Source organism: Halictus rubicundus, chromosome 13 (genome assembly GCF_050948215.1).
Source record: "Halictus rubicundus isolate RS-2024b chromosome 13, iyHalRubi1_principal, whole genome shotgun sequence".
In the NCBI taxonomy this organism is placed as follows: Eukaryota; Metazoa; Arthropoda; class Insecta; order Hymenoptera; family Halictidae; genus Halictus; species Halictus rubicundus.
In genome coordinates, this window is record NC_135161.1 from 14,760,834 (window position 1) to 14,785,210 (window position 24,377).

At 43.5% G+C, this 24,377-nt stretch overlaps 1 protein-coding gene across 11 annotated transcripts in view; it reads right to left on the bottom strand.

Annotated features, from left to right (window-relative positions):
* LOC143360423 (uncharacterized) overlaps positions 1-24,377 on the bottom strand; it is a 132,013-nt gene that overhangs the window by 25,993 nt on the left and 81,643 nt on the right. For 8 of the 11 annotated variants that reach the window (XM_076799241.1, XM_076799238.1, XM_076799236.1 and 5 more), the window contains exons 2-9: positions 17,405-17,475; positions 16,079-16,114; positions 15,097-15,132; positions 10,381-10,454; positions 7,684-7,768; positions 2,424-2,603; positions 2,069-2,174; positions 710-798 (exon numbers count right to left, since the gene is read on the bottom strand). In XM_076799241.1, the coding sequence (XP_076655356.1) occupies positions 710-798; positions 2,069-2,174; positions 2,424-2,603; positions 7,684-7,768; positions 10,381-10,454; positions 15,097-15,132; positions 16,079-16,114; positions 17,405-17,475 (677 nt within the window). Of the gene's footprint in view, positions 1-709; positions 799-2,068; positions 2,175-2,423; positions 2,604-6,676; positions 6,731-7,683; positions 7,769-10,380; positions 10,455-15,096; positions 15,133-16,078; positions 16,115-17,404; positions 17,476-24,377 lie in introns of all 11 variants that reach the window. The other 3 variants (XM_076799240.1, XM_076799239.1, XM_076799244.1) reach the window with 2 other exon arrangements.

Genomic DNA, 24,377 nt, shown 5'->3' on the forward strand with positions numbered 1-24,377 from the left:
GATCGAAGCAAAAGATTTTCAAACTTGGCAAAAAAGTGGTTCGTTTGCAAGCGATTAATCATTTGTAATTTCGTTCCTCGAATGTGAGAAATATGTCGAATTAACCAGGAAGGACGGACAAGAGTTTAAAAAAAAAAAAAAAACAAAAAAAAAACAAGAAAAAACAAAAAGCGTTGAACAAAACGAGAAGAGAGCGGTGTAATCGCGGGGACAAAAGAAAATCGTTTCGCGGAGCGAATAAAACCTAACGTCGGGTAATAAAAATGTAAAAGATCGAACGGACTGGGATCGAGGGATCGTCGGTGGACGGTAATCAAGCGGTGGAAGAAAAAAGGTGAACGACGCCGATGGTTGTTGTTGTTCGAGAAAAATAAAGGTATTAAATGTCCCAGCCAGACGCATGCGTTCCGCATGCGAAAAAGAAGCTACAAAACGTTTCCGTCATGCATTACATATGACAGGACACGGACGTGAATGTAAACCGGTGAGAGGATCCCTGGAAACGGTGCTTAAACCATGGACCTCGGGGAGGGAAAGAAGATGCACAAAATACGTTAGGAGGAATGTCTTTTTTTTTTTTTGGTTTGTCTGGTAGAATTTCGACGGAAAGCTGGAAGATTTTTTATGGGTGGTTGTTAGGTAGGACGAAGTGATTTGTACGGTTGATTTGGTCAGTGGTCGTTCGCCGGAGGACCTCGTTGAAGCTTACCCTCTTCCCTTGCTTTCCCCGGGCACCTTTCTCTCCCGGCAGACCGGGTGGTCCCATCGGGCCCAGCTCTCCCTTCTCGCCCTGGGGCCCTGCGGTGTGTACATCACGTGCATAAAATAAACCATGACATTCGGACTTGGTTCGCGCACGCACTCTTTCGCTCTCGCTCTTTCAATCTTACTCTTGCTCTCGCTCTCGCATTCGTGCGAAATCGGACGCGTTGCGAACGATCGAATAATTACAAATTACACGCGAATGTTCGTTTCAAGTCCGACCCAAAACTGTCAATTCTATTTGAATCGACAGTGAAATTTTCTGTGTCGACCTAGAAATTAACGATTGGACTGCGGATCTTTAGGCAAAATAAAAATGGTTCGGATCGATCGCAAGAAGCAGAAGACAGGTTAACATTTCTTTTTTCTTTGATGGTCGTAACAAATTGAAAATAATATATCGAGGTCCTTGGACAGTTCTAATTTCTTTACCGTTTTAAATTGCGACAACTCGTTTTTGCGATAAATACATAAAATCCGCAGTCCATTAATGATATTTGATATTTCACTGTGCAGGGACCACGGTTGATTAACAATTTCGTTTCGTTATTTGGATGTTACGGATGCTACCGTAGGCCGATCGTTCCAGTAGTCGGCCATTTAAACCTTTCCAGTCTAACTTATCCCCCCTCTTTTTACTTCAGAACTTGCTGCAACACGATATACAGTCACTCGTATAATGAACAGCACACGCTTTAACTCGGAGTGATATCTGACGACATGTGTAGGTCCGCAAAGGACCGAGGATACTAGTCGGACATCTTAAACGATTTTATTATTAATATAGTATTTTCTAAATTTTTTATACGCGGACGTGAAGTTACACATTGCAGGCAAGGAACTCGAGTATCTCTTACGTTTAAGTAATTTATTCCTACGAAAGCTGACTACTGGGTAGGTGCCGAAATAGAGCGCATTTGCCCTAGTTTGTTGAAGATTTACTAGAGTTTTTCAATTTTGAAACTATTAACATTAACATATTAACATTTGATACATTTTGAAACTACAGTACAGTCTCTGCGTTACGCAGACCCGTTGTCCCCGAAGAGTGAAAAATTGTATAGGTAGTAACATTTTTTAGCGAAACATAATGATACCTGTTAGCGAAGCTACCTAAAAATGAATGGTACTGAAAACTATTTAGATTATGGCGTATTACATTCTACGGAATGATCGATTCAATAAATACATTCCCTTCTCTGTGGAGAATGAATCTTGAAAGTTGGGAAATTTATACGACTTCGATGCGAAATGCGTGAAGTAATCAGCTTCGAAAAAATGAAAATTATACCGCCTATCTGCTTACCAGGTGGTCCGGGTGGACCGGGTGGTCCTTCGAATACTCCAGTTGAGAATGCTTCGCCGTTCATGGATGTCGTTAAGCCTCGATCACCTTTATCGCCGTGGTCACCCTGTGAATAATGTCGTTTCGATTAAAAAATATCGCTGTTTACCGCGAAAGCGTTATGTTAAGAACAGCCTCGAACATGTAGGCTAGATATCAGGCTATCTGAAAGTTCGGAGAAACTCGGCAACCTTTCGAAATCGTGTATCGAAAGAGTTCTAAAACCTTTTAGTAGATTCTACATACAGAACCGTATCGTTGTGTCATCGTTGTGTCTAGCAATCTAGCAAGGATGTTACCAGATTCGAATAATTACCTTGGAACCCGGGAGTCCGGCTACTCCCGGTGAACCGATCGGTCCAGGTGGTCCTGGTGGTCCTTTTTCACCCGGTGGGCCGACGTCGCCTGGAGAGCCCTGTCTCCCTTCGTGTCCAGGAAGCCCTTCGGCTCCCTGAGGACCGGGTGGCCCTGGTGGCCCAGGTTCTCCTGGTTCTCCCTGTTACGTTCCAAGAGTGTTACGTCGTTACCGCTTTCTTCCGGCGAGAGCCCTCAACAAGAGTGTCTCTCGGTACTCGTCGGTTTGTGTCATAAATGGAAGGAGAACGGGAAAGGAGCAGCGGAGCAAAATTCTCGTTGGTGAATAGAGAAAGAGGCAGTCAGAACACACAGAGAGAGAGAGAGAGAGAGAGAGAGAGAGAGAGAGAGAGAGAGAGAGAATATATATAAGAAAGATAGGAGGAGATTAGGCGGACCCAGACAGAAAAGGTGTGAACAGGTCGAAGAAAATTGCGGACAGTGGCGAAGAAAAAGCACACGGAGAAACTCTGCGTGGAAGCGACATTCATATATAGTGAATAACATTTCGATTCCATAACCATGCCGTTTTTGTTTTCCGTTTGTCGGTTTCCAAGTAATTTGTTCGTGACAAAGAACAATTCTTGGTTGTGTTTTGTAGTTGCGAAATCAAATAAATGGGTTTACACCATTCGACACACATACATACATACATACATATGTATATGTATTGTTCTAGTTTCAGCAGTAATTGTAGTTTCGCGTGTAGTTTCGTAATAATCGAAATGGAAAGAAGTCCCGTTACAGAAAATTCTTCGTCGGACATTCAATTGGCAGGGTCTCGAAACAAGTGAAATCATTTCGAACGAATCGCTTTAGTTCGGAAGTTTCTTTTTAATTTCGGAAACTTTTTAAGGGTAGATTTGGTTGGCCGGAGTTTGATCGTTTCACTGTTATCCCGAAAATCCTTAGAAACGACGAGAAGTTATAAGCTTTTTACGAGGTTGCAATTTTATAGAAAATCGATGAATACAGTCGTTCGTTGTTCAATTAGTATCATATACATACGAATGACTGGCGTCAATTTGAATTTGTTCAACCAGTGCAAATAAAATAAGACGGCAAAGGTGATATTTATTTTATTATTTTTACATTAAGGAAATTCCCATGGACATATAATACGTATCATCTGGTAAAGTAACGCATCCAGCTAGGCAGAAGAACCGAAGTCGTTTGTTTCGTCCATTCGTAGAAAAGTTATTCCGATTTAAAGCGAGTGCCGTCGATTATGAAACCGACTGTATGTAGGAAACCGAACTTTGACTCTCGGTACAGTAGTCGAGCATATTTCCTTCACGCCACTGCAAGTACTTGGTCCCTACTTCAACTCAACTGTACTTGAACCAACATTGAAACTCCAATCACGAGTATCTCGAAAAGTATTGAGCATCCGACCACACACACAATGACAATGGGATATTTTCAAACAGTATAACGAATTCGACCACTGTTCAGAAACTCGACGATATCGGTGACTCGACGCTTTTCTATTATTCTTGTCACGGTTTCTTCTTTAACCCTTTCATACCGAGTCGGTGTTATAAATATGTAGAAATACGTATGTGTTACACTTAAATATCTGATTTGCCAAGAAAAATCTATTATATTAAAATTTATATTCATTTCGTATTGCGCAGAATATCGTTGAATGTGGTCTACAACAATTTTTCGATGTAAGACGATAAATTATATGTTGAACAGACTTGGTGCATAATAAGTATACGTGAAAGGTAATTTGATCGCCGGTAAGCTGTTATTACATCGTTGGAGTAATTTCATGGGCTATTGTCAATACCGTTGAAACGAAAATATCTCTGTTCCATGTGTTGGTAACGAGCGCAAGAGCACATGCTCGTGTGACCTTTTACGCTCCTACACGCGCCATGCAAATACTCGTACTTATTTATGCTAAAGATTTACGGTTGCACATTCCCGTGTTGAAACATTTCTAACATGTCTACACGTCGAGGGCTACACTTTCAACGAGTTATATTTCTGGACGACAGAGTGATCAAAATATAACATGCAATATACGCTACTGTTCAAAAGTATTCGATCATTTGTCTGTTCTTGATCAACTAGACTATTTGGTCGAATCAAAAACAGGTTGTTTTAAATTGCACCTACTCAGTTTTGTTGTCACGAACGCATCGAGTCCGTAGACTATTAACGAGGGTCACTGTACGTATAAAATCGATTCCTCCAATAAACGTTTATGGAAAGGTGTTAACGCGAAAGCACCTTTCTAAAATTTTTTCCTAAAAATCATAAAAATGTCGACTCTATAAGTATGAAAAAAAAAAAATCATTATTACACGGAAACGCTTTTAAGGAAATTTTAAAAGCGTTCCTCGTGAACGGTCTTCCTAAAAATGGCATTACGAGTACCTCGAGAATCAGTGAACTAACTTATCTGAAATTTGATACACCCGACAATCTTTTCGTTAAAAACGATACTCAAAACCACTATATTCGGACAAAAAAATTTTAATTGGTTGTGATAAATAATAGTCTTATCCATCTTGATTCCACATTGATCCATAAACGATCAAATAATTTTCAGCGGTAGCGTAAAGTAATAATTAGTTACATGCGGATGCAGTCGTTCACACAGGTTGTACTCGCTCGAGCCGTTTGGAAGTGAACATGCAGAAAAGACAGGGCCGTGCACTTTCCTTGAACATCCGTTTATAATTATCGGCTATCGTGTTAGGTAGCTACGTTTTAGATAACCGTACAGTATTAAGTAAACTATCATGTTTCACAACGTTTCGCGATGATTCGGATTGGAGATAGTAATGTAGCAGATCCTCGAATCTGATATTATGTTTGTAATAGGCACTCCTCTTCGTGTACCTTTAATTTAAAAGATGTTTCGCATCTATCTTACGTTTATAAATGCTGCGTGCATCCTAGTATGTTAATTCTCACGATATCGGGTGCACGAGTACGGGGATCAACGTGTACGTCGGCTGCTGATTCTATCCGTGTCCAGGGACGAATAAGCACGAATAACTTTGATGAAACGCGAGACGGACAGGAAATCATTAGTTATCAAACCTTGAGCGAGCTCGGTGAAAGTAACTTGCATCGTAGACTCGCGTTAGTCCTAGTTTGGAAAATCGACGAACCCCTGGTCTTCTCGGAAACTTAGATTTTCAAATTCATAAAAAATACATTATTTTGTATTTCAACAATAATCTGCTACTTTAGCAATTACCACGAAACAATTGTTTTCAGATTACAATTAGAACTGCTCTTTCATTCGGTCTGCCTCGAATTACTTTTCCAATGCGATTCGTTGCACGTTGGTCGTTTACTCATGAGCATGAAGCACGGCCCTGAAGAAACAGGTGGAAAAGAGTGAAACGATACGAGTGAAAATACTAAAATTGTAAAATAAAAGGGTGCTGAAGAAGTACAGGTCTTCGGGGTGCGTACATAAAGGGATGTTTCGATACGTGTTCCATTTGGAAAACGTATCCCCGAAAGCTCCTTCTACGTACGCATTGTTCGATTCAGCAAGCAAACGTAGTAACACTGAAACGCATTGCTTCCGATTTGATCGGATGAAAATTTGCGGCGGAAGAGTACCCCTCGTTTCTCTTCGTTTCTTTAAGCGAAATGTATACGCGCGCATAATCCGAACGTTTCCTCGCGAAAACGTTCGCAAAATGTAGTCTCCGGTCGAAGACGTCGCTGGTCTGCATTAAAATTCGGTAAACTTTTCCTCAGGGGATCACTAATTTTCGACCTTTTTTTGGGGGGATTTTTCGCATTTTCGCGTGATATTCTACGGGATTATATAAAATAAAAAAAAAAAGGTGGAAAATTTTGCGATCCCTTAAGGAAAGTTTAGCCAAATCGAGATTGTGCAACGAAAAAGGTGGCCGATCATAGCGATTCGCTAGCGTCGATCTTGTTTTGTTTCTACACGACCACCACCGATCCCCGCTACGAGTTCCAGGACTTTTAACAACTCGTGGTGGGGGGTCGTTATCGGTATGTATTTTGAAGGAACGAGGATTACGCGCGACAACCGACAACCGACAACCGACAACCGACAACCGACAACCGAGGTCGCAAATCACGAGCGGGGTTCTACCGTATTTCTTTCGCGAAAAGAATATCGAATCGAAGCGAAGCGCTTGCGGAATCGATGAGGAGGAAAGGAAAAGGAGGAAGGAGGGGCTCCCAAAGAGCAGGCGCACTTACTTTCAGTTGTATGATGCTCTGCGCTGAGATATTATGCCCTTGCTCCTGAAGTCCCTAGAAGTAGGTCAACGCTACGGGTAAAAACCAAATCGCTACCAGACGAAAAAAACATAGGTCGTGAAAGGGCTAGGTGGGAGAACAACCTAAAATGGATCTTTCAGGGGAAATCTCGTTTCTCATTGCTCTTCCGAATCCAAGGCATGCCCAGAGATATACCTAAATACTGTAACTTAAAGTAAGTACCATTACCAACCAAAAACCAAGGATAAACAAAGTGCGACGATTAACACTTTGATGGAAAACACAGTCGCTCCGATGCAGAACAGATTTCAACTATGGAACCAAGCGGATGGAAAAAGTTGTTTTCTAGTTTCGAGGAAATTCGTCGGCCACACAGAAATTCGGCGGGAGATCCAGCCGAGATTCGAACAACCAACTTTTTCATTTCGCATGGACCGTCTAATTGCACACTGGCCGGGGACACAATTGAGCGCGTAACGAAGCGTTTTTCGTTGAAGCAAAGTGTCGCCGCACTTTAAACGAACGAGAACGTTACACCGAAAGCACCGTACGAGGCAACGACTAGAAATAGGATTGCGTCTAGGAGTACTAGACTACTGGACGGGTAAGGGCGGGCAACTCGTTGGTAGAGTGGGCTTCAAACGGGGAAACAAAATATGTTCTGGCGAGGACGCTACTGGCTATATACGCGGGGATCAAAAAAGGGAGGCAGAAAGGGGTGGGGGAGGGGAGGGGGGGAGGGGAGGGAGGCGAAAGGGAGGCAAAAGGAGAAGAGGAAACGACGACGACGAAGAAGAAGAAGACGCGCCACGCCAGGGCGGGGGCGGAGGACAAGGAGGCGAACAAGGAGGAACAGGAAGAAGATACGAGGATAGCGAGGAAGACGGCGAGAGGTAAGGAGTGGAAGAAGCGGGAGCAACGACGACGAGAACAGATTTTTCTGAGCTACAACACAAGCCGTGTTGCCTTCGGAAGAGGCCGGTTACCTTCAGAGCGACGATTTCCGCATAGCCGAGCGTCCCGCCGCGGAGTGTCGTCACCGACCTCTTTAACCCTAATCCCTGTGCATTGACCCGTAGGCGAAAAGATGATTTATATTGTTAATCTGCATCGGCGAGGATCGATACGTCGTCGACAGAGATAGAGAGAGAAAAAAACATATATTAAACCTTGGGCCGCGTGGCTATCAAGAATCCGTACAACCACGCTCATCCATCTTACGAGGGATTAACGTTGTTAACCACACTGACGTTTGATAGTTGCGAATCTATTCATCGATCAAGTCACCGGAACACTTGGTTCGCCGTTTCGACGCTTCGGCTGCTCCACCAAATTATAACGATCTTGTTTGTGCTCGAGTCGCTGGCAAGATTCTTCCTTAGAAACTGTTCGAATAGGAGAATTTTCAGTACAGCTACAGTTTTCAGTCTTTCGATACATCGCGATACAACAAAATCTCTATCCCCTCTTCTTCTTTCGAAGTTGTTCGCAATCTTGATCGTTACGACTCGAGCGAGACACTTATAATTTGTATATTCGCAGCCGTTCTCGATACGAAGTCAGCATACTTTCTCCGAAGATTTGAAGCTGGACTCGGGTGTACAAATCTTCTTAATCGCCACGTAGCAAATCATCGGTACAATTCAATGCGAGGCATTGTTCGGTATTCAAGATCGAGAACGTGCGCAACGGCTTCTTGGGTACACACGCGCGCGTATTCGTGCGCAACGGTCGATTAGCATAACGCCGATGAAATGCTTGGTCTCTGTTCGCTTGGTCAAAAATAAGAACGCAGAACGTTTGTCGTCACCAAGAGGCGAAGCTATTGTTCTCGATCGTTTTACGAGCTAACGAGAAACATCGGTAACATTCGTGTAAATGTTTATTCAAAATATCTGGCGTACGTTCGCTCGATTCATTGCCAGAGTCGAAACATGCTTCGAATCGAAATATTTTCGAAATGTTCATCGTCGTTCGCGGTCGTTGTTATCTAGAACACGTTCCGTCATCGCCTAATCTCGAATATTTCGTCGTTGTATTTTAATAAGCGCGATAAAACGATGACAAGATAAATGCAGTAATAAAAGTTTCCTGTTAAGCGTTACCATTGTTGTATTACTCTTGGACGAGCACGGGCGTAAAATGTAGCGCTTCTATGCACTACAAGTCTGGTCACTGCGGCTCTTTATGCGAAGCAGGCTCGAGCAAATATTATGCGAAGTAAAGATAAGAAATAGCAATTAGTAATAATACACGAATGGTCGTTCCCATTGTTTTATTATTTTTATCGGGAACCGGAAGAGTTATGAAACTTTTTAATAGGTTCTACTTAAAAGATGAGCTACAGAAAATTTTCAAGAAAAGTTCTTGAAAGTTCTGATGAGCATAGATAACAAAATGTTCTTGAAAATAAAAGTTTTAGTTCGAGTTGAAATTATTCAATTTTCAACTATATTTTTCAGTACATTTTACAGTTCGAAGCTTATCCGTCTCTGGCTCTCGCGAAACCTCTCTCGACAAACTTTCTAAAACAATTTCTTTCCACGAAACTTTTCAGATCAAACAATTATTCTATGCAGCTTAATCGATATTGCGAATATGGTATTCGTTTGCAATGTTTACGTAGATAATTCACAGTCGAAGACTTATTTGTCTGTCTCTTGCGACGCTTCTTTTAACAAACTTTCTGAAATGATACGTTTCCGTGAAAGTTTTATTATTTACAAATATATCTGTTCCATGAAAACACTCTTTAAAGAAGTGTTCCGAGAAGGGCAGCATTTTCTTCCATAAAAATTTCACAGAAACAGAAGTTTTCTGAAGCAAAACTTACATCCGTAACATCCAGGTAACTTTTCTATCGTACGCGATGTGTTCTAGATATCGACGAACCTAAAAGTACCGTACCATGTGAACAATGATACAAATCGAATCGTAAAATATGACTAAATCGCAACGATACTTTTTTCGTTCGAAGCAGGTTTCCGTAGCGTATGTAATATCTACGGCAAAGAGCGTGGAACACGAATAAACAATATTTTCTTTATTCATTGAACGCATCGTTTTATCGATCGCCGCCGCTTCCGCGGGAAAAGCTTGACGCTTTTCACGCCTTTCACAGCTTTGTTGGCAGCCGTTTTCGGGCCTGCGTTTATCCGTGAACTTGTAGACCAGGGGCCTGGGCAACTTCTTCCCCGTCGACGACCCCCACTATCGGTGCGCAGGTTCCCCCACAACCGGTCACTTCGTATGACCCTACCGTGCTTTTATCTCTCCTGGAGACAACCTCCTATACGTAGGTTCCTACGTAGCCCCCCGTCCTTTCTCCCATTCGGTGGGAGACACTTCTCAAGAGTGAAAAGCGTGGCTTGCGCAGTGTCGCCGGATCGAGACTTGCGTCCCCACTATGACTTCCCCTTCTACCGCGCTATTCCCCTGTCGTGCATACTCTGGTACTGGCAGAGAGAAAGACTATGTACCTTTTTCCACCAGTTGCCCGGCCCTGTTGTACACACGCCACCGTAGCTGCCGCAGAATTTTACAGAGCGGCTCGTTAAATAAAACAAAACGATAAAACGGCAAAACGATAAAACGATGCGTTCTTGTGTTACGTACGCTGAACCGCAGCGGGAAAATCCGCTCCTCTCGCGCCGTATCGGTCTCGTTAGATAGCGTAGTTAGATACCTTTACTGCAGAAAAAACGTCAAAGCCTGGACTTCCGAGATCTCCTTTCTGCCCTTTATCTCCAGGCCGGCCCTGCGAAAAACAAAACGAAAACTCGTTGTATTCGATAGAAAAATAATAACGGCACAACGCGTTAACACCGGAAACAACCACGCGGCATGCTTTCGTAGTTCCCCGAAGAAGATATAACTTTTGTGTACTGTACTGCGGGGAACGGTTAAACCTTATTTTACAAGTGAAACACGATCCGCGCGAACGAGTTTCGAATTTTATTTTCGCAACTACACAGCTGTCCCCTCGATCGCGCGACTACTTTCTCGTCTCGCATGGTGAATTCTGTTGAGAGGAGTCTCTCCCTTATTTTGAAAAATGAAAAGACGGCGATGTTAGGCTGTAATAACTACGAATGTAGTTACGACTCGTTGCAAAAGCGTATAACTCTGATTCACGGGATTAAGAAGCCACTCGGAGTCTTCTCTATCGAGAAAATCGAGTTTGAAAATGCAGCGAATACGTCTAATTCCTATTAGATACAGAGGTAGATTTTCACCAAAATTAGTGTCGCGGCACAGGTTTTAAAACGCAGCCCGCCAGTGCAGCTTTAAAATAATCATCTGGGAATACTGTAGCTCTCGCACAGTTTTCTAACAGTAGAGAAAACTTTGTTTTTCTCGAAGCGACGCGACGCGCTACGTCTTGCGAGATCTTGCGAGATCTTGCGAGATCTTGCGAGATCTTGCGAGATCTTGCGAGAGACGGAGAACATAATATCGTACAAACCAGCAATCCGACATACTTCAAACTTCGCCAGACATCTTCAACAGATGATGTCTCCCGATTATTCGAACTACAACCAAGTTGATATTTGCAACGTCTACGTTTGGCAAACTATCGTACAAGGGGCAAAGATGTTTGCTCGACAAGAATGGAAATTTACTTTCTGAAACGTTGTCGGCTATTCGTTTTTCGTTGTTGTTTCCGGATCGATAAATGACTATGCTCGCGTTAATTAAAAATCTTCTTGAGTATCTTACACGGAGAACTAATAATAAGGACTGAAAGGACCTGTGTAAGGAGTAAAAAAAATGTCTGTACAGGAGGTGGTGATTCATGTAATAAGTTGAGGTACTTTGAAATTATTATATTTCGGCCTTGTTGGCGATAGAGTTTTACGCTAACCGTTTCTCGAACGGTAAACTGGAACTTTAAGCCATAATTCTGCAATGGTCAGAACGGGAACTTCTAATAATATTAACCTAATATTTTATGGTTTCTTGAAACGGTCGCTTCGGACTGTGCACTTGAAACAATCGATCGACTCCGAAAGAAGTCGACTGTATAGCAAACGAAAAACGTCGTTTGCATTTCAATCGCGTACAGGTATCCTCAAAACATTAGATACGCGCGCATAAAATCCCCACGTTAAATTATTACGGTCCTTATAACATGGTATCGTAACACGGTTTCGATATACATCGAATACTGTGTCAAAGTTCCAACTGCTCTCTTATAACCCGATTTCCAAACAGCACGGCTTAATAAACTTGGACAAACCTCGTATAGCACGAACGTTTCCATCGCGCCGAGCGAGCTGCCCGATTTGCATGAGTTTTATTCGCTTAATGCGGTTTTGATGCAACACGAAACGAATCAACCGTGTTACGGTATACAGTTACAGTTACAGTATAGTTCAGTTTAATATAGTTATTGTACGTTTCTACATTCCGTTCGACGCACAGTGATACGAATCGCGAATCTGGCGAGAATCCAACAAATCCGGACAAAATTCAATATGGCCGATTTTACTACATTCATTAATCGATGTACCTACCTACGGGGGAAGTTTCCCCGTCCAGAATACGACAAAATACGAGGTGCGCTATCCTTTTGTTTCGGCCGTGTAATAGAATAATAAAAGCTCCGCGCCGCGCCCGGACAATTTCTGTTATATTCTAAAGTGTAATTTCATTTTTCTTGGCCGTTAACTCGGGGAATTATGTACGCGCACGCATATGCCCGAGCCATAAGAACCATTTACGCTCGTGTTACATGCCGTGTATCGTTGCAAAGTATTTACTCGTTCGTGCGGTTACATTCGCGGACGTAACATGCATTCGACGCGGGTCATGACCGTCTGTTCTGCGTTCCGTGTATCCCCCCGACCGACAATCTGTGTATTTTCTCGACAGAACGCTACGAACTCCATACTATGCCACGGTATGGCGTCGCGGTATTATATTTATGGCCGATAGCGGGAAAACGACATTGCTCGTGTCTCTTCCATTTCGCAGTATCGCGCGTGTGCATCCGCGATTCTTTGATCGAGTTTTATTTCAGTGCTACAACCTTTAACGGAGCCGAATTCGATTTATATGCTATACCGTGAATCGGGGGGACGCATACACCCGGGGATACAGCCACGAATTTTCCTATTTGCGGATTCGCATAACGCGCGTCGAGCAATCGCGAAACAAAGAGATAAGCCGTCCGTCGGTATCACGCGAGAGTACGCTTCATGAATTACGCTGTTCGACGGATTTTCACTTCTTTCGGGCTTTCAATGGGCGCGTGTCATCGATCTTCGAACGTTGAATACGAATCCGTAAGCCGTTTTTCTGTTCCGACAGTTTTGCAGGAATTCCTCGACGAATTAACGCCAACTACGCGGGACTTGTGAAAATGTCAAATTCCAAATTATTTCATTCACGATTATTCAGACTGAAATGGGTATTTACGGAAAATTTGTGCAATAAATTTAGTTTTCGTGTATACAAAACGCGCTAAAAACTACGATACTTGTGGAGTTATTAACTTTTCTTTTAAAGAGAAAAAGAAAAGAAAAAAAAACTATCTAAATACTTTCCGAAGTTTAATTCTACTTAAAAACGCAACGAACTTTTCGAACAACCAAATGTATTGATCGAACAATGGATCAATTCGTACAATAAAGTGAATCGCGTTCGGTAACCGTTGTCCCGCAATTGTTAGTTAAATTGCGATGTATCTGAAAATGGGATTACACGTTTCCCGCGGATGACGCAAATTTCTGTAAATACGAGATTTCCCGTTTCTTGTTGCCGGTGTGTTAACGGCTACCCGAGTAGATTACACGCATTCCCCTCCACAAGTATCGCCAACACTTATGTTTTTCCCCCAAAATCCATTTTAAAAAATGAAGCTGATCTTCGTATGACCTTTACGTTTGACCTATACGTACGTTATATAAATCAAACAATTAGAAAAATAAAAAAACTTGTAAAAAGCAACTGCCAACGATATTTTACGTAATTCAGACTAAACGCAATTTGTCGAAAATTTTCGTTACGCGTCATCTAGCAAACTAATCCTTCTAGCCTGTCGGAAAAGCTAAAGTCGTTTGGTGGATGTATGAAAAAGTTGTTCCGAGTTTAAAGCGTACGTCCCATCGATTACGCGACCGACTGACCGACTATATGGTATTCTTATCGAAACGCTTCACGACATTGGCATTTCATACATGCAGATATAAACGCAACCTGTTAGTTATTTGTCATTCGCGACAAGTCAGCCACTCGCGACAATCGTTTTGCTTCCTCACTGACGAGTTTACTGTCCCTATTGGTTGCATCGGGCGTGTGTAATTAATAGCCGTGAGTGATCTCGCCGACAAGTAACGGGGGAAAACCAGTCCCGTGTAATCCGCGTTTGACCCATTTTCGTTGGAAATTGAAACACGGGAAGAAAAAGAGAAAAGAGAGAGAGAGAGAGAGAAAAAAGAACGCAACTTATTGCTCACTACGGTTTGTTTGTGCTGCACCGTTTATGACGTGTGGCTTGTTTTATATTGCGCACCGCTCAACGTCCATTCATGCAACTGAAACGTAAATACCGCGATGCGAAACCGACATACGTCCGTGTGTTCGCTGTACATAGAGATAAAGCTCAAAAAACATAACGTGCAAAACCCTTCTATACTCGGCGGATTAATAGACAAACAAACGGTTCAAATAGAAATCGTTAATACGAAATGCAGTAACGTCGCGAGATTGAATTTTTTGCAACTGAACCATGCTTCTGCGAGGCACGTGTTGCCTTTTAAATACGCAACCAATAGGCTGCGGATTTTTATGCGAAATAAAAATTGTTCGCATCGATCACGATAAACAGGAGCCAAACATACATTTCATTCTTCGCTCAATAATTTTGATACGCTGGTGGATCGAAGCTCTTGAATTCTTTGAATATATTTGCTGTTTTAAATCGCACCTACTCATTTTTACCAGAAATGCATAAACTCAGTTTCAGGGGCCCCAATATTTCCCAATACGTAGTTCCTGTTTTTCACTTATTTCTTAAAAAGCTCTGATTTTAAAAATTGGAGGTTGCACTCTTTATATCCTGAAATATTACTTTCTGAATTGGTTCATTGAACTAATCGAAAAACCGGGTACGTTTTGCAAGTTGTCGGGAAAGCGAATAAAACGGAATTAAAAATTACCCGTGCAATTACCCGGTGGTTGCACCAAGATCTTCTCAATTTCAAGTCGATATTGGCAATGGCTTCGGAGAAAAGAAACCTCGAACGCAATTTTCTTATTCTTGATTGTCGTCTTATTTTGAACTGTACTATAATATCCCCGAGCCTGGTTGTACCAGAAATTTTGGTTCACGCTACAATATTTAATCCCACAACTTTACCGGAAGGTTTCACGAAAGAATCGACGTGTTAACTCACCGGTTCACCTTTTGGTCCATCCATCCCGATGGGTCCCTGAAAAAAGATAACAATAAGTTCGGACACTCAAATGTCGATTACGAAGGCAAGAGAAAGTGAAAAATCGAGAAGGCCGTGAAATTTGCCTTTGAAAATAATGATTCCACGAGAACGTAATGTGTACGTGCTCGTTGTCAGACATGTGTATATGCAACAGGTAAAAGTGTAGTCGAGTATCGCAGTATGCACATAACATCGAACTGCTTCGAAATATGTCTACAACGAAACAGAGCCACCCTAAACCCGACCCGTAACAAAACAAAATTTGTATTTGCTCTGGTTAAATCCTTTCGATAAATGTGCCGCGTATCGTTTATAACTAGACTGCGGATTTGTACGGAAAATAAGAATTGTCTGCTTCGATCGTACGACACACGAACTACGTAGACTTTGTACAGGGTGGCTCGCAAGACATAAATGTTGCCAATCAACACGTTCTTAATTTCACCGCGTCCTTCGTTTCGGTACGAACGTTCAACGGCATATTTCGAAGCAGAGATCGAGCGTCGGTACCACGATTAATGTGTAATACAGTATACACGTGTACGCGTGTCTGTAATAGAACAAGTATAACAGGTGAGCTTCGCACGAGAATTTCGGAAAAAGCACAGTTCGTAGTTGCTGAAAAAAAGTCATAGGGGGAAAAGAAAACAACAACAAAAAAGGAAAAAGAACAACCGAAACAATCAAAAAAAGAGTACCACATTGTATGCGCCAACAGAAAGAACGATTTAGTAGGTGTTATGTACGAATGTGACAGGCATCAATGTAACAGGATGGTTTATTGAAACAAAGGTGTGACGAGAGAGAGAGAGAGAGAGAGAGAGAGAGAGAGAAAGAGAGAGAGAGAGAGAGAGAGAGAGAGAGAGAGAGAGAGAGAACAGTATAGCCAAACAACAGTTAGAGAGATAAAGGACAGGAATGAAAATAAAAAATAATATACCGGAAAACCGCTCTTGCCCGCCAACCCGACCACGCCCTGTAAGAAGGGGTATACAAAATTAAAAAATAAGTTACACCGAAACGGGTTAGGTACTCTGAGCATCATGCAAAAGCAGTTGCACGGTCCAAATCTACAAGCAACGATATCCCAACGTGGGTGAAACTGCGAAACAGCTATCTACGTATACTTCGATTTCGATGGTTTTTGAATATGTTGTAAAACTCGACAATTTGAAGAACGTTCTCTCGTTTGCATGTTGGCGGCGGCCTCGCTTAGTTTCCGAGATATATTTGCGAAAAACTATCGACACCACTGCGGGATCACATATCTCCGTAACTGTCGCAAAGGTGTCTACCGTGAGTGTCAACATTTTATCCCCACCACCGGTGGGATCCCTCCTGGAACCAGTGAAACGCTCGGTAAACACGCTCGACTCGCGCTAATGCGAGCGAAGCAAAAGATCGCGACTTTACAAAAAAATACCCACTTCTACCAACATATCCGAACACCATCGATATCGGTGAACAGATACGTAGCTGTTCTACAGTTTCACCACCAACGTGCATTCCACTGCGGAATGCATCGCAGCGATAATTAATCGCACCAACCAATTAGACGGTCTTGCAACAACCATTGATCGATCGCACGTATGCACGGTTGTCCGCGTAACGCTTTATCGCAGACCGATTCGCGTCGATCAGGCGATTTTCACAGTCGAGTTTTCCTCGAGAATCGAACGAATCCCACGATGAAATAGCGCAAATCGAACGAGCCTATTCGAGACACGAAATGGACATGGTTGCCAAGAACAACAGTCCGAAAATTCGCACGGATTCATACAGAACTCTACCGACGCTGTTTACGACTTTGTTGCATCACGAGGACATTCTACTCTGGAAATTCGGACCAATTTGCAGCCATTCGAATGGATCACCCTGTACACGTTCGTTTGTTCGTACTCGTTTATGTTTGTAGAACGGCGCGCGCGTTCTACAGACGAATAGAGTAATCGCTACCGTTCCAACAGAATTAATAATCGCACGAGAGCGATGATCACCTGTCGATGACGAGTGCGGTGAACTTGGCATACTTTCGTTTCATCGCGGATGAACGTTAGACCGGAAATGACCACGCGTACATACGTGGCGTCACTCGCGAATTTTCAGAAGATTCGTTTATGCGTCGTCAGTGACGGGATACAGCATGCGTACAACCGCACTCGAGGAAATACGAGAACGTTGGAAAATACGTGCAAGCATACTGGGTGGTGAGCTACGGGAGAAAGGATTTGCAGTGCTTTGTTGCTGTAGGAGCGTGTGTACTCACCTGTGGCCCGGCATCTCCTTTCTTTCCTTTCTTTCCCTTTTTTCCAGGAGGACCTCGCTGTCCGGGTGGACCTATGACGCAAACAAGAACGATAATTATTATTTGATCCACGCATACCACGTACTTGCTATTTTCTTCAAAATTCCGACAAACTGGAATTCTTTGAAAACGATTCTTTCACGCGTCGTCTAGCAAACTAACCGTTCCAACTCCTGAAAACAATCGATGAAGTCGTTCGGTTCGATTCCAAGCAAGTGACCCTGTTGGAAAGTATGTCCGAATATTAATTCCGACGACTGTGTGTATCCGATACCGAGGAGGAGGAGTTTGCCTACTTCTCGAACTCGTTGGAAGTTTCGATTGCGATCCGTGGTAACGCGACCGCGCTCGGAAGCTGAGAATCGCTGTGGAGTTGGGAGCCGAAGAGGTAGAGCAGGAAATCGGACAGGGTGGCAGAAGGTAAGGTAAGGTAAGGCAGAGCAGGGCAGAGGGAGGCAGGAGGTAAGCCGGAACAGAGTAACAGAGCGGAGCTAGGGACCTCACATGTCGCGGCCGCGCCGCGGGGCAGTACGGTTATACCGAACCCCAGTTTCGATTCCCGCCCCGGTAGTTTCTCATGATTGAGATACGTAATCGGTATTCCTCGCGTTGTACCTTACCCACTCTACTTGTACAGGCTGTCGTGTAACTCTAGCGGTACAGCTGGACAAGGGCGGATTCTACGGTGAAAAAATCAGTCGAAAATAAAAGATTGAAATCCGTTCGTTCGAAACTTTGTTCTCTCGGTACACGTATGAACGTACAGCGACAAAACTATGACACGCGCGTTGTTTCGTTTATCTTGTCCACCTTAATATGTACACGCGTATACGCGCGTACCCGTGTCATCGTTCTCGAGAGCGTGTCGTGCTCTCGCGCATGGAGATGCTCCTTTCTTTCGCGTGTCCTCGTACCAACCCCTTTTCCCTGTCCTCGATTCGTTTACACGGCTCTCGTCGAGTCGGTGGCAGTCCTCTCCCGAAATCATGCTCGCGGCTCGACAAATACCACGACTAGGCGAGTCAACGAAAACGGGGGCGTAGTCGGTTAATGGGACTCGGGCGAGTTCGTGTTGACGATTCCGCTAGCGAGTTCCACGGTTACTTCCGCGCGGAACAAACAATTATTCCGAAACGCGCCAACACTCGAAGGGCGGGGAGAGAGATGGAACGATGGGACACGAGACACCGAGGTTACACGATGTCCGATGCTTGGAGAAATATTGCTTTTCGATAAGTATAAACCGATTCGGTTAACGGGGGATTCTCGTGTAAACGGGCAAAGCGAAGCCAATTCTCGAGGAATGTTTCTTCGAAATCTGCACGCCTTCGCGTTCGGCAGTGTTACGGACGAGTATTTGTACGAGTAAAAACAAATTGAAGATTAGTTAACTACCATTGTGTCCTATAAACCCGATTGCGAGTTAATTTAAACTACTTTTTTTTCTATAAAACAAAAGAAAAAAGCATTGGACGCAAAAATTACGCGACATTAACCGTGGAAAATCACGTCGAGCAAAAGCCTTCTATTTTCGGCCCCTTTCTACAGCATATTCCACGACCGCTGTTAACATTCTCGGCTCCAACGCCCTAATTTCTGCTTGAATATTGATCTTAAGCTCTTGCAATGTTCGGGATTTGCTAACGTAAACCCTTTCCTTAAAATAACCCCATAGGAAGTCGAGAACCATCGAATCCGACCTAATGTTGGTCAGTTTACTTGGGGTCGGTACGCCCTTTCCGTTCGGATAATCGAACCTTCGTTCTCAGACTTTCCCAATTGAAATTTGAAGCAGTCGATTGATCGAATTCCGTCCTAATTTCATTTTAATCGAAAAACCAAACTGTCAGGCGTTTGGAATCGTGCGACGATTTACATTACCATATGGAAATCGATAGAAAGATTTAATCCCGATTTGCAGAAACGATTCTACGTTATCCTGTATACGCATAAATGCCTGCAGAGCACGTATTGTCAAGGCAATGCACACCGCCTCGGTAAGGCAACTACTTCCTCGGACTCGAGAGGGAGAAAGTTTGATTAGGAAGTTTTGAGATGCAGTCACCTTATGCACGCACAGACCGATTATATACTCGCTATAGAGCCGCCATTAATCCGATTGCACCTTGTGCTTTGCCGCCATGTTCGGTTTACGTAATTTCGACGATCCGGCAAATTTCGATTCTACACGTAGGATGCATGATTATTCTGTTATCTCTTTGACCAACATAAGAATACGTACAGCGTTACCACGGTATATGTGTATCACGCAGTCGTATCGGACAAAATGTTTTCGAGAAATATTTTTCTTCGTCGAAATCCTAATCGTTGTCGATATACATGACAAATGTAGCGATAAATAGAGCTACCAATATACATATATTGTGAACATCTTTCATCGTTACAACATATGTTCATCGTTATTTTTCGTGCATCTTTACATCAGCGTATCTTGACGTTTCACATATTTTATTTGCGCGCATCGACGCGCGCATTTCAAGTGCACAAGCGTCCTCGGTTTAACGATTTCTCGGTTCTCAAAGAAACGGAGTCGTTCGAATCACGATAGCACGACTTTGACGAGTTCCCGAAGGGACTTGTTAATATATTTCTTTCGACTTCGTTGGTCGGTCGGCCTCTATAACGTAGAAGTATAACAGGGTTACAGGGTGTCCCAAAATTGTTGGACTTGCTTGAACAGGGCGATTACAGACGGGTTATACAAAGTAACATTTTTCTTTACGCCAATGATCTGCGCGACGGCTTTGTTAAGGAGTTATCGACGAAAAACAAGGAGCAATCGGAGTGCGGCTACACCTGACTCGAGATTCCGGTTCGTCCAATGGCAACGCGAGCCAGACTGAGCGCGTGCCGTCCGTGTTTTTCATCGATAACTACTCAACGAAGCCCCGGAGAAGAATTTCCCAAACGGAAAAAGTTACTCGAAATCACCTCGGGAATCGCTCTTTTCGAGCAAGTGCAAGATTTTCGGGACACTCTGTAGAACGAGAATGACCGGAACAGGCACTGCGCGGACAGGCAGCCGTGCGGTATCGCTCGGCAGCATTATTCTTACGGATGTCCTCCATATAACATAACATGCCCATTAAGCAGTTTATCGGGGAACGATATAAGAACAGTTGGATGGAACACGGACTTGCTCTTTCCGACGTTCTACCGGGACGAGTTTTAATGCGTCTAGCAGGCGTGTGCATGTGCGGTCCCGTGAATTGATTTCCGCGGGGCCGGGGCCGGGGCCGGGGCCGGGGCCGGGGCTGCGTGGTTTTATCGAGGCAAAACAGAACGAATCGGACTAGCCATGTGGCCAGTCAACTCGAACGACGCATTACACACATTGCGGTAAGAGACAATTAACGAATTCCCAGAAGATCACGCCAGCCGCTCGTATCATAGACAACGTCACCGATGCGCGGTAATTAGCGAGGAATCGCGCAAGTCTATCCGTTCATCGTTTCTTGTCGATCTCAAGGTACTATTTGCAACTACTTTTATATGTACAGTGGCTCACGAAAATGTTCGAAACTTTGTTTAGCAATTAAAACGATACCTGTACATTTTTCGAAAAAAGCGTACCAAGTTTGAAGTAATAATAAAGCGAATACATTTCCTTTAAAAAATTGCCCAATATCGCCTTGTAATCAGAACGATAAACTAAAAAGATTCATCGAGGACTATACTTGGAAATGTCAGAGCAGAACGCAGTTTTTCGTAGAAATAGGACGCAACAGAAGCTAGTTAATAGTTGTCGAGTGAATTTGAATTATGCTACGATTGCATCGTGTAACGTGAAACATTCGACTTCCGCTTGCAAATTAAGTTTAACGGATATGCGCCATCGATCGACTACCGCTGATATAAGAAAGATGCTGATTTCTAAAAAAGTGATTTTAATCGGTGCGTGCCACCGATTACGAAACCGACTGTGTAAATGTACCGTCTGGATAATTAAACGATCGGATAATGCAACGTTCCGATAATAGAACGATCGGATAATGCAACGAGTGGTCCGAAAATAGAGATTTTGTTCACGCGGTCGCGTGCAGTGCAATGCAACGCAAAGAAAACAAAACACGTGAATTACGTTCCATATCGTTTTAAGCGATTAACGATTGTTTACTATTTTTAGACAGAGATTGCGGATTACGTGGACATCCAACGAGGTCGCGCGCTCCAGTTATTTTCGACAATCCAGGAGCAGAGAGTAAAGAGCGTAGAACGACCTAAAAGCCATCTCTGAAAGAATCTGTGCGAGCGAAGCGTACATAGGTAGGGGATGCAAGCTGCAAATTGCAGGGAAAGTTCGAGCGAGTGCTTCCGCGATATGAAACGTTTATTTCCTATTTAATGCGGGCATTCGAATTCAAGTTTCGTAGCAGGCTATAGAACATTGATTCGCAGCGAACTCTTTTATCCGAAACAAATGATCAAAATGTTCGCTCTTTACGTTCTCGCGTATCCGTTAATACGCTTTACGAAACAAAATCCCAGTTCAAATCGCATATCGCAGATTTGAAAACACGTTACACCGAGCGCAAGCGGGATTCGATCGGCACCTCGACACCGAACCAAATTGGAGTTTCCGATGGCACGGAGTTGTTGAAACAAAAAAAAAAGAAAAGAAAAGAAAAGAAAAGAAAAAAGAAGGAGATCGGTAAAATTCCAATGAAAGATGAAAGGAGGCTATTTGACGCGAGCCCTCACACGCAGCGGCATCGATTAATTCCAGAACGGATACTGCGAGCCATAAGTTATAATCCGAGAGACAGATTCCATGGGCCTACTGGTCCAATTCTAAGCCGGGACTCGATTCTCTCGGCGGGAGGTCCTCGGGCGTATGCCGGACCGCACGCGGCGAAGGAAGTCGGGACGAGCGAGGTACGGTACAATAAGGAGTCTTGGCTCGGCTCGGCTCGGCTCGGCTCCGCTCGTCCTCCTTCCTTTCTCTATTACCTGTTCTTCTTCCCCCTGCACGGTCTTAGTCCGCTTTCCTGCTTTTCTTCTGAATAAGACGGCTACTTGTAATTCGAAGCGCCTATAGTTGCCATGCAAAACTGGCGATAGCGAGACCACTCAATTATACCTTTGTCGTTTGTTCTTACTTCAACCCCCCTTGGCTTCTCACGGTGTAACGTCGGTGAACACCGGTTGTACGTGTACAATACAAATACAATATTTTCGGAGAAGACCACTTCAAATCGAAACTTGATTAGCCAATTTCGCTTGAGCATAGTACCGAGATTTTCTTATATCGACATGTACTTATCTATAATTAACGAGCACGAATAGAAAATCGAATTTTCTATTAGGAGAATACGATGATGGTAAAAGAGGTGACACGAAAATTTGAAAAAATTTCGAGATTCGGTAGTATAACTCAACGACAAGCAGGACGTTCGGAAAAAATTAACAACCACCCCGTGTGTGTCCTCGAGTTTTTCAACTCATATTTTCTTGCCTTTCTCTGTTTCTCTGTTGCTGGGACAACCGAACGCTAACCGAATCGCGTAGGTGCCCAAGGATGGGCCACGCCACGCGTTTCGCGAATTTCTGCGAGTAGGTATACCGATATCCTCGAGACACGTAAACAGCATATATTGTACCAGCAACAACGTTTTACCTTATTTTTCGAAACTGCTGTGTATCTCGACTGGTTTGACCTTTTGTAACTTTTCGCTATGTACGCCAGTCTACAAGCTACACATTTCCACTAAATACACAGGCATTTTTGACAAATGCAAACAGCGTTCTTGCTGTGCAATATGTCCAGCTGTTCCTACAAACACTTGTTTTTATAACTGGTTTTGATTGCGTTTTGGAGGCGGCTCGGCGTATAAACCCGCCGAATGAAATTTCTACGTTTTTTCGATTGGTTAAAATAAAACGATGATTTTTTCAAGACGATGGGTACCAAATATGGTTGAATCCATTACGGATAAAAAGGACGGTTGATTCATTGATTTCGAACGAACAGAAGAGTCACAAAATGTGGGTCGAGTGTCTAACGTATCTCCGACGGTGAGGAACTTTATGGGTGCTGCAATCGACAAGAACGACCAATATATGCCATTCTATTCTAGTGCTTTGCTCATAGAAAACGATCACGTCAAACTGTGTACTTCTGTTTCTATAGAGGATACAGGATACAGGATACAGGATGCAGGATACAGGACGATGACCTGTGCAATGAAAAATTCATTTAATTATCTCTTTGATCGTTTTATATTTCGCACGGACCAATTTTTGCGTGAATGCATGAAAAACCGGAGCCTATTGATTAGATAACAGCCGAAAGCAGTAGTTGCGCGTGTCCTGATGATAAACGGTGGGTTGGTTTCGGTTGGCCGTATCAGCGCATCAGCAGTCCGTGTAAAAATGTCTGGAAAACGGTCGCGGCCGTTCCGCACCGCAACAATTTACATCGAGGTAACTGTAACCGTATTAACCGCAACGCCGTTTACTAGTTGGGTAACCGAGTACTATCTGGTAAACCGAATACCCGGTTACTTTGTTATCGAGAGAACTAATCCGATCCCGGGCTTCTTCTTAACGACACTCGACCCAATTAGTCGCGACCATTCGAGCGCACAGACCGCGTGAAAACGCGACACCGACTTGCTCCGTTGAACTCGAACACACGGGGCATTCGTTCTTCGAAGAGGGGTTGCTTGCGACGACTCGAAGATAAAAGAGCCCACGGGTTATAGCGATAGTCACGAACAAGAGGAACGAGAGCTGACCGTGGGCTGGGAGGTACGGATGATACCCGGTTGAGAAGTTGCATGTCGGCGACGACGACAGCGGGGGACGAGTTGGCAATGGATCGTCGAGTGCAACGAAACGAGAAAACAGCCAGCAGAAACTATTTCTATGTCTGACAATCGGTCGTCTTTGGTGTTCGGCCCTCGATTCGCCA